At 38.5% G+C, this 12,071-nt stretch overlaps 1 protein-coding gene across 3 annotated transcripts in view; it reads right to left on the bottom strand.

The window, feature by feature from the left end:
• Positions 1–1,334: 1,334 nt before the first annotated feature.
• LOC113517669 (CUB and sushi domain-containing protein 3) overlaps positions 1,335–12,071 on the bottom strand; it is a 105,670-nt gene continuing 94,933 nt past the window's right edge. For 2 of the 3 annotated variants that reach the window (XM_052895414.1, XM_052895412.1), the window contains exon 11: positions 1,335–8,868. In XM_052895414.1, the coding sequence (XP_052751374.1) occupies positions 8,526–8,868 (343 nt within the window). In that variant the 3' untranslated portion in view covers positions 1,335–8,525. The remainder of the gene's footprint in view (positions 8,869–12,071) is intronic. The other variant, XM_052895413.1, reaches the window with a different exon arrangement.

Below are 12,071 nucleotides of genomic sequence, written 5' to 3' on the forward strand. Positions count from 1 at the left end.
TAAAAAAATAGAACGCATTTAGCAAAATGCACTCAATTCTAACTGGCCAGTGACTTGTAGTCTAAATTTTTTTTTCTAGAATAGAACATCTAGACCATAGACTATAATGGAGACTAAACATTCTTTTTTTTTTTAATGTACACATTTTATCTAAGGTGCTAAGTTTCACATCTCTGGTATGGTTTTGTTTCCAAAAATTCTTTATAAGGAAATGTGGGGAAAAGTTACATTTAGTAACTTTTTATAAATATTTGACTCTTGAGTTTTTTTTTTGTATATCAATTCTGTGTTCTATTGTTTGTTGATGGACGCAAAATAAACACACTTGACTCTCGTCTGTAAAAGCCTTTCGAGAGAAATGCAATATCATACAATTTAAGCGGAACGTTACCAACTGAAATCACATTTTATAATGAAAATAAGATGTTTTCAGTCAGCAGACAGTTTTAACAACCGATAAATTATTACCGGGCTACAACAACAATTCACTCAAACGCACCAAATAAGTAGGTGTACCTAATAATCAACTTTTACCCGTGGTCCGATCACGTAACTAAATGCATACCATACTTTTTTTAGTATTCTAGAAGTTGTACTGGCAAAAATATAGACCAATATATGATGGGACAAGGGATTGTTAATAATGAGGTATAACAACCCCATTGCTAACAATATACCCTATCAGGCCAACCCCCTCGGGGCTCCCCTGCAAACTATCGTGGTTAATTCGTCGCGATGAGTTAACTGACCTACTTTCATCCTCACCTATCATCTCTTACTTTCACCCTTTATACTAGCCCGGCCACGTGAGAGGTCTCCGTGAATGACGGAGGCGGATTAGAAACACTTAACACCAGATGGCGATAGCCTTACCTAAGTAGCAGTAGTAGTACTCTCATTCGAATTATTTTCAATACAATATTCTTGAATAAATTATATTTGAATCCAATTAAATAGGAAAACCAATTAAATATACCATTTCAACACGGATAACAACCTTTAACAAATAGACGTTCAGATACACAGACAAACAGGTGAATTAACAGACAGACAGATAGAAAGACAGACGGGCAAACAGATAGTCAGACAGGCACACAGATAGTCAGACGGGCACACAGATAGTCAGACGGGCACACAGATAGTCAGATGGGTACACAGATAGTCAGACGGGCACACAGATAGTCAGACGGGCACACAGATAGTCAGACAGGCACACAGATAGTCAGACGGGCACACAGATAGTCAGATGGGTACACAGATAGTCAGACGGGCACACAGATAGTCAGACGGGCACACAGATAGTCAGACGGGCACACAGATAGTCAGACGGGCACACAGATAGTCAGACGGGCACACAGATAGTCAGACGGGCACACAGATAGTCAGACGGGCACACAGATAGTCAGACGGGCAAACAGATAGACAGACGGGCACACAGATAGACAGACGGGCACACAGATAGACAGACGGGCAAACAGATAGTCAGACGGGCACACAGATAGTCAGACGGGCACACAGATAGACAGACGGGCAAACAGATAATCAGATAGGCACACAGATAGTCAGACGGGCACACAGATAGACAGACGGGCACACAGATAGTCAGACGGGCACACAGATAGTCAGACAGGCACACAGATAGTCAGACAGGCAAACAGATAATCAGATAGGCACACAGATAGACAGACGGGCACACAAATAGACAGACGGGCACACAGATAGACAGACGGGCACACAGATAGACAGACGGGCACACAGATAGACAGACGGGCACACAGATAGTCAGACGGGCACACAGATAGACAGACGGGCACACAGATAGTCAGACGGGCACACAGATAGTCAGACAGGCACACAGATAGTCAGACAGGCAAACAGATAATCAGATAGGCACACAGATAGTCAGACGGGCACACAAATAGACAGACGGGCACACAGATAGTCAGACGGGCACACAGATAGACAGACGGGCAAACAGATAGTCAGACGGGCACACAGATAGTCAGACGGGCACACAGATAGACAGACGGGCAAACAGATAGTCAGACAGGCACACAGATAGTCAGACAGGCAAACAGATAATCAGATAGGCACACAGATAGTCAGACGGGCACACAAATAGACAGACGGGCACACAGATAGTCAGACGGGCACACAGATAGACAGACGGGCAAACAGATAGTCAGACGGGCACACAGATAGTCAGACGGGCACACAGATAGACAGACGGGCAAACAGATAATCAGATAGGCACACAGATAGTCAGACGGGCACACAGATAGACAGACGGGCACACAGATAGTCAGACGGGCACACAGATAGTCAGACAGGCACACAGATAGTCAGACAGGCAAACAGATAATCAGATAGGCACACAAATAGACAGACGGGCACACAAATAGACAGACGGGCACACAGATAGTCAGACGGGCACACAAATAGACAGACGGGCACACAGATAGTCAGACGGGCACACAGATAGTCAGACGGGCACACAGATGGTCAAACGGGCAAACAGATAGACAAACGAGCACACAAATAGACATACGGGCACACAAATAGAAAGACGGGCACACAGACAGACATATGAGCGCACAAATAGACTGACGGGCATTAGATGGGATGACAGGCACACAGATAAATAGTCACTTAGATAGATAGAGGGGAACACAGATAGACAGGCAAACAGATAGATAGTCAGATGGGCACACAGATAGTCAGACGGGCATACAAATATACAGACGGGCACACAGATAGACAGACGGGCACACATATAGTCAGATGGGTACACAGATAGTCAGACGGGCACACAGATAGTCAGACGGGCACACAGATAGACAGACGGGCACACAGATAGTCAGATGGGTACACAGATAGTCAGATGGGCACACAGATAGTCAAACGGGCACACAGATAGTCAGACGGGCACACAGATAGTCAGACGGGCACACAGATAGTCAGATGGGCACACAGATAGTCAAACGGGCACACTGGTAAACTGACGGATAAATAAACAAACACACAGATAGACAGACGTACGAACAGAGAGATAGATACACAGATAGACGGTCAGTCAGATGAACATACAGACAAACACACGGACATACAGATAGACTCACGGACAGATAGATAGACAAACTCACAGACAGACAGAACAGACAGATAACGGACACAGAGTAAGACAGACGGATAAACAGACAGACAGAATGATACATAGATAGATCTGATAAATAGATAGATAGACAGACGGACAAACAGACAGACGGTCAGACAGACAAAGAACAGATAGACGGACAGACAGACGGACTACTATTACAACATCAGGTAGGTTACTGTTAGAAAATTTCGTTGGAAATAGATTATAGGTAAATATACGCATCTGATGGAAGACAGTGGAACAGATTCAGAGGCGCCATTTACTTCTTTATACCATATTTATCTCTTAACAAAATATTTCAATTTGGTAATTTCGGAAAATTATAAACTAAAATTGTAAATTATAAATTATAATAATGTTGATTTAAATTTATTAGAAAATTAGTTTATATTAATCTATTTATAGAAATAGCGCTTCTGAATCGACCCCAATGACAAGTTATCTCGGGCCAGTGTTAAAATTATTTTCCCATAAAAAAAAAAAACTATGCCCAAAGTAGAACACTTTAAAAAATATTGTCAATACAATTCGAAAGGCGACCAAATGGCCTATCGCTATCGTCGTTTCACTGTGACGCTGTGACCGACCACGGGTAATAAGCGAGACAATTATACACAACGTCGTCGGCGGAAGCGGTTAATTTGTTATTTTCCTTCCGGACAATAAAATTGTAATTTATACTTGTACCAAAATTACAAATGAGTATCTTAATTGTAGCGCTTCGATGCTATGACGCGAGTGTCACAGATGCGCGGCGATGTCACGTCATATGTAACTAACAGTACACGGCGACCGGGGACAGCTACAGCTTTCGTTTTGTACGACCCACATCTCGCCACATCGTTTGGGGCCGTTTATGCCCAAATGTCTTAAATTTTAACAGTTCTTTTAACCTAAGAACCCGCTGTTGGCTGCTGCAGGCATAAGACTTTTCAATGTAACTTGAAAGATGAGTTAAAATATAAAATAACGCATCCAGATTGCTTGACATAATCTAGGGATTGACCATTTTTTATAGAAACCCCTATATTGTCATAAAGAAGAAATAATAGAGTTCTTTTATTGAAAAAAAAAATCCTGTAACTACATTTAGAACATAACTTTAGATGCTAGCAACTTTTATTACAGAGGGTTATATTTTTGGCAACCATATGCCACCGCGTAAACAAAAGAATAAACTTGTGTAAAAACAACTAATTGACTACGAATTTAATTTGGTATAAAGGATTTTGTTTGATAACAATACAAAGATATAGACAGACAAACGGACCAGATAGACAGATTTATAGGCAGAGGAACTGTCAGTCTGACAAACAGACTGACAGCCCGGCAAACTGACAGTCAAATGGACGGGCAGACGGAGCACACAGACAGATACGTTAACAAAACTGTCTGTTAATCAGACAGCTAGGCTGACAGTCTGATAGACGGGCAGACGGACCACACAGACGGATAGACTGACAGTCTGATAGACGGGCAGACGGACCACACAGACATATACGCTGACAAAACCGTCTGTTAATCAGACAGCTAGGCTGACAATCTGATAGACGGGCAGACGGACCACACAGACAGATAGAATGACAGTCTGATAGACGGGCAGACGGACCACACAGATATATACGCTGACAGTCTGATAGACGGGCAGACGGACCACAAAGACAGATAGAATGACAGTCTGATAGACGGGCAGACGCACCACACAGATATATACGCTGAAAGTCTGATAGACGGGCAGACGGACCACACAGACGGATAGACTGACAGTCTGATAGACGGGCAGACGGACCACACAGACATATACGCTGACAAAACTGTCTGTTAATCAGACAGCTAGGCTGACAGTCATATAGACGGGCAGACGGACCACACAGACATATATGCTGACAGTCTGATAGACGGGCAGACGGACCACACATATGGATAGACTGACAGTCTGATAGACGGGCAGATAGACCATACAGACATATACGCTGACAAAACTGTCTGTTAATTAGACAGCTAGGCTGACAGTCAGATAGACGGGCAGACGGACCACACAGACATATACGCTGACAAAATTGTCTGTTAATCAGACAGCTAGACTGACAGTCTGATAGACGGCCAGGCGGACCACATAGACAGATAGACTGACAGTCTGACAGAGGGGCAGACGGACCACTCAGACATATAGGCTGACAGTCTGATAGACGGGCAGACAGACCACTCAGACATATAGGCTGACAGTCTGATAGACGGCTAGACGGACCACTCAGACATATAGGCTGACAGTCTGATAGACGGGCAGACGGACCACTCAGACATGTAGAAAGTTACATTAAAAAGTCTCACACCTTTAGAAGTCAATGACCGGATCTACCTACTGAGAAAGAAAGAAAAGAAACCTATTGAGACTGTTGTGTGTTTCTGTTGTATTATTTATACCAAATAAAAGATATGAAAATATCGCCTTAAAAGAACCTACCTAGTCTTTTTATGATAATTCGCTAAGTTAACATGGCGAATTAACGGAAGGCCCACCTGATTGAAAGCGGTGACCGTCGCCTATAGATATGAACAGCGCTATGAACATCACAGTATATACCGTGCTGCTCATGTATTGTTATTCCTGAGGGCAATGGTATGGCACCTACGTACCTAGTAATTTCACTGCCATATCGCACCCTTCAGGCCGAAATACAACCCTGCAAGTGCACAGTTGTTTCATAACAGAAACAGGAGTGGGACAAAGGTACCCATAAAGAGGACTTTTGTACAAAGTCCCTCTGTTAAATAGTAGATATGTCATATTTGTATTCTTAGGTTATATAAAGAGTATTGACTGACGTAAACAAGGATGTTCACGTTAGTCAATATGCATTACCATAATATTTTACTACAACCCTATACAATTAGACAGTACAGGATTAATTTGGACTTCAAAAACAATTATTGAACAACGAAACGACTCAAAACTTTATCGTCAATCCTACATCCGGCACTGGTATCCCGCCAGCGTGTACCGCACAGGCGGTACCAACCAACACACCTTAAAAAAGACAACCCAATTTTCGTTGTCTATGAACCTGTATTTTTTTAAATTAAGTTTTCACAGTTGCCAGTATCATTTGCGAAACGAACACCTTAACTATTTCCACCGACGATTTGCGAACAAAAAAAAAAAAAGAAAAGTATAATTATAAATTACTAATTAATATAACTGTGAATTTCCTACCTTTTATGTCTGCCTGTCAAATGGCACATGTCACATTCAATTTCTTCAAGTTAGGTACGTAGCCGATGTAAACACTTGTACTGCGTCGTTTCGTAGGCTATAGAGTTACATAATTACTTTGTACCATAATATCTAGACATTAAGTATACTTTAAATCAAACTTCTATTTAATAAATCACTGGAAAATAAGGGTCGAATGGGTTGATATTATATATTAGCATAATATGAAAGTAAACTATAATCCAAACGGATCCCATTCGGTCCTTAGTCAACTAGAAACATAAAAGAACCTTCTACGGGGTTCATAATAATATGAAACTTAATGCTAAAATTTATATTAATCATAGTTCCAATATTTCACAGTTCAATTTTACATTTGAATAAGAGAATTTAATAGATTAATTTCAGATAGGAAAAAGCGTGAACAATGATTAACTTCAATCTAATCTTACAGCCCCCTACTTATGTATTAATTTATGTACAAAATAAAATTCTTAAAGACTAATTAATATAATGAAAATTAGGAAAAAAAAATACAGAAGTAGGTCGTTATAGAAAATAGGTAATATAATTAAGACAAGATCAAGGTAATCATAGTTTAAGCGGATGAATTAAAAAAAAAAAAACAAATTAAAAAAACATGGAAATACTGAAACTTACATGTAACGTAAATATATTACCTATATTTTCTTTTAATAGTCTATATTGAAAATTGTCAATGGTATTCAGACGAAATTGACGTCACATATTTTGCAGTATGCTATGCTACAAATGAATAGTACATATGGTACCGTTCTTTCATTCACTTATAGTTGCTAAAAAATTAGTTGGCAAAACACAATAATACATAATATGTGGCATCAATATAAAAATAACATACGTTTTTATACTTAATTAACAAAAAAAAAAACGATTGACACCTGCTTACATATTTGGTATAGTGGTTACAATCTAGCCTCAAAATTCTCCCATATTTAAGAAAAATAAACAATTCAAAATAACTAGGTTTATTTTTTTTTTTTTAATTTTATATAAAGTCTACATATTAAAATGAACTCACTATGAAATAGACTAAAATGTTCAAGTTCCACCTAAGAGTAATATTACACTGTCAGATGTATGGGATCATATATTGTCATATTTTTAGATTAGATTTAGAAGTAGGGAAAATCAATAAAATATATATACTTTTAGATGGTGTATTAAGATGGTTAATATACTAGAAATTAAGTACCAGTAATTGTTAAAATAGTAATTTAACAGTATTGTGGAAACCATATCTAATTTGGTGCAGTAATTTTTTCATGTTGTTGGAATAAACATACAGACAGACAGACAAATAGACAGATTGAGGCGATGACAAAATTAAAAAAAAAATGCGGCATCTATTTGTCTTATTAAGGTAAAATTTATTTTAAAAACTATATCTTGTTAACTATATCTTGTTATTTTATTGATTTTATTTTATGAGTAAGATAAGATTATAAAAAGATAAGAATTAATTTCATTGGATTTCTGATAATCTATAGATTTTTTACACTACGGGGGGCAAACGAGCATGCGTCTCACCTGATGGTAAGTGACTACCGCCGCCTATGAACACCCGCGACACCAGAGGCATTGCAGGTGTGCTGACGACCAAGATTTACAGAATTATGGTATGACAGTCAAAGTGTTTAAATATTCAGTTATTAATTTAGCTATGATCCTACATATTTAACAATGCAATATAACCCTATGTAGACATATTACACTAGAAAATGTGCGATCATAACTATGCATCTCTTAGAGATACAAATACAGCCCTCCTAGATAAGATACAAAAGAAATCTATTGATAGAATCCTTGTCATTAGCCAGTCCATGAGATAGAATAAGATGGCAGTATGTGTTGTCTCATTCTTACACATGTGAACGCTCACCGAAACAATTCTACCGATAGATTCGTTTGTACCTTGTCCAGAGGCAGTGTAGAAATCTGATCAATTTTAAAATTGATTCTATCAACAATTTTATAAATTGACAGGTCTCTCTAGATATGATCATATACATATGTTTAGTAGTGTAATATGACCCTAAAAATTAATAGTACAAAATGTTCGTATTGAACCCTGTAAATTATATATAAAAGACTTGAGTCATATATAATAAGACATTAATACCTAGGCTTATGATTATGGTGGGGACGATGGGGCGCTTGCCAGTCGGGGTGCCGGGCCTCGCGGTGGTGGTGGTGGTGGTGGTGGCGGCGCTTGTCGCGGGCGTGCGCCGCGGGGTACACATCGGACACCACCAGCTCGGACCCGTCCTTGGGCGCTTCCCTGTCTCTTCTATGGCCATGTTTGGCGCCGGCGGCCTCGTGAAGCTCCTCCCACGCCTGTCTGTAGTACTTGTTCAGGCCGCTCCTGGACTCTGACGACGACGAGTCCAGGGACACGACAGTGTTGCAGTCCGGCGACACGTGGTGACGGTACCGCTTGCCGTCGTTGTGTTTCCTGCTGACAGTCACCTTATATTACTTTATCTGTATTTGATTTTTAGTTTACAATTTAGTTCATATTTAATTGGCTTATAATATTATTATTTATAGACTAAGCTGTTTTAATATGAAATTTTATTGGAAATTTAAATAAATGAATAATTTATCTAACCTAAAATATATAAAAACACATCTAAAATAAATAAAAATCAATTATTTGACTGTATGTTTTGATTTGTTACTAATTTCATTTGGAGAATGCTTTTGGTATAATTATCATAAAACTTTTTTACCCTTTTTCTTTATTTTTTTTTTAAAACAGATTATTTATTGTTATCAAATTACATAAAATAAAAAAAAAATAAGTTTTCTGTATGGACTATTTATAAAATATTCAAAGTTTCACACTAGAAAATGTGTTTTTTTTTATACAACTTAGAATGGCAAACAAGCTGACGGCCCACCAGATGGAAAGTGGTGACCGTTGCCTATAGATATGAGCAGTACCATGGACATAACAGAGTATACTGTTTCGCTTATGATACCCGCTCATGCGTTGCCATTACTGAGGACTCAGGTGTTATTCCTCTGTACCCTGTAAATTCACGCCATATCCCACCCTTCAAACCGAAACACGGCCATGCAAACACAACTGCTTCACGGTTGAAACACGAGTGGGACAGAGGTACCCAAGCAATCGACTTTTGTACAAAGTCTCCATCCGGTAGGTATTGATGTAGGACAGCTATTTAAACTAAATGTAAAATTGCATTATGTGCTATAATGTGTTAGGGTGTTATTACACTATCATGTTAATAGGATCATACATCATATATATGACATATTATTGACACATACTGGAAGACAATCTGCTTTTATAGCTATAAAAAATATCAGTATGAAATATTATATTACGTGTGATATTGTAATAACACCTTAAAGTACGTGCTTTGTTTAAAAAAAAAAGTACGTATTCGGTGGTTTTTTTTTTTATATTTACAATAGCCAGTGCCAAATTAAGTGTCAAATACGTAAAGCGGTTTGGTGGGCGCCAAGTGTTGCGTGAGATTTGTGGTTTGTGATTTTTGTCTATGCTAATATATTTTTCGAATTTCAAATATTTCTTTTTTCTTTTTCGGCGGCGTGGCGGTCGCGTGCGTTGCTAGTCATGTCAGGTGCGTGCGTGTGCGCTGTAGCATGGTGGCTGTGTCGACATTGTCTATGCTTGTGTAGGAATAGTAAAGTTTAATATTATTAAATACCGTTTTTTTTTGTGTTTATTATAATTTATATTTAATAAAACAATTAGTAAATATATAATTATTGTAATTTAAATATTGATGGTACATTCAACGAGAATAATTAGCATTTATTTAGAAACGTTATTTCTCTAAATATATTTGTATGTATAAATTTACAAGTATACCTAAATATGATAAAAGAAATGCAGCTAAAATCTTATATTTGTATTTAATTCTAAATATGTATCCATAGCGACAATGTGAAATAAAACAAAAACACGTCGCTTAGCTAATTCTTGCAGATTATCAATAACTAAAATCAAGAGCTATATGGAGGCCACCATCGTTGTTGGCCTTAAATCTTATTCGTTAGATATAAACGGCTTCAACCAACCTCTTGGAAGTTTGATCAATTCGACTGCATTTTAGCATGAGGACGGTATTTCCTAATTATGAATAAATTTTATAATCGAAAAATACATGTTTGTTAAAAAAAGACAGTCGATTCTAATTAAATACATAGAATGGCAAACCTGTACACGATCTATTTGATAGTAAGCGGTTACTGACACCTATAGATATGGACGTCACAGAATATACTGTGACGCCCATGATACCGCAATTCCCGAGGACTAAATATGAACTTGGTCGAAGACGCCTACCAGCCACCATGCCACTGTGTACCTTAAAATATAAACGCACGCTATAACGGGTTGGAGAAGTGTCCGGCGCGGTGAGTATGTCGGTGGGCGCGGACAAACTCGCGCCGTCCAACTTGCTGGTCTGGGAACGGTAGCGCCAGCAGGGTGTACCAGCGGGAGGGGAGCTCGCGCACCGCCGCCCGCGGCCGCTTCTGGCCCCCGCTGACGTTACCCAGGATAATTCCATTAGAATCATGCTTTTTTTCCAATTTAAGGTGCCTTGTGGGGTATCTCGTCTACTGGTTACATTTGACAGATACATGTTATTTCGTGAATTTAGCTAACCTTGTTGTGGGGTATCTCGTCCTTGCTGTTGTGTTTAGATACATGTTTTTTCGTGTGTTATAGTGTAGTGATGTGCTGAGTCTGCCTTTTTTGGTATTCGTATGTTTCAGTAGGTTTTTAAAATAAAATTGAATTCTGGAATTTGAATCTACAAACAAGTGCTCGATTCGACAAAGGCATTCGAGTACTTTACCGGATTCGATTAATTTTCAACTAGTTTCTTAAGTTTACTTTTAGTGAAGGTAAGACTAAGTAAGTACATACATCAAAAGTGTGTAGGGATCAAGTACATTTTTAACTATAAAATATTGACAGTTAATTTTCTATTTCTATTCAAAATTCAAATAGAGAAATTGTAAATAAAAAGAATCAATAATGATCCAATAAAATTAAAATCCTCATTTGTGGCGATACTCTAAAACGTACTTGATTCCTATACACTTTTGATGTGTGTAGTTAAAGATGGAAGAAAGTTATTTCTTTTCTTTAAATACGTGACAAAAGTTCAAGTAAAAAGTACTCGAAATCTGTATTCGAATGTCAAGTATCCGAATTCTATATTCTACGTACTCGAGTACCCGAGTGTCTATCGAATCAGTATACGACTCAGCTTGACTCGGCCCATCACTAGTTCAGTGAGCTTTGTTCTAGTATATGTCGTCCTTATGGTTATGCTATGGTTGATAAGTCACGTATTTATGTGAGTTTAGGGAGATTTGTTGGGTATCTCGTCCGCTCAATTAGATAAAAGTGACGAGTTACATGTTTTCTTTATGAATACAGGGAGCCTTTTGGGGTATCTCGTCCTGGCAATTGGATACGGATGACGAGACACCCTGGGCGATTTTTTTTAATATATGCAAAGAATGATAAATTTGATGAGTTTCTGAATCAATACGATAGTGTAAGAGCCACTAGGAGCATTTATATTTTAAGGTACTTATATACCAAATGAAGGCAGAGAGCAGATGAACGATGAATGAAGATAGAACGAG

This window comes from Galleria mellonella, unplaced genomic scaffold, assembly GCF_026898425.1.
Source record: "Galleria mellonella isolate WM207_F2 unplaced genomic scaffold, CSIRO_AGI_GalMel_v1 utg28, whole genome shotgun sequence".
NCBI classification, from domain to species: domain Eukaryota; kingdom Metazoa; phylum Arthropoda; class Insecta; order Lepidoptera; family Pyralidae; genus Galleria; species Galleria mellonella.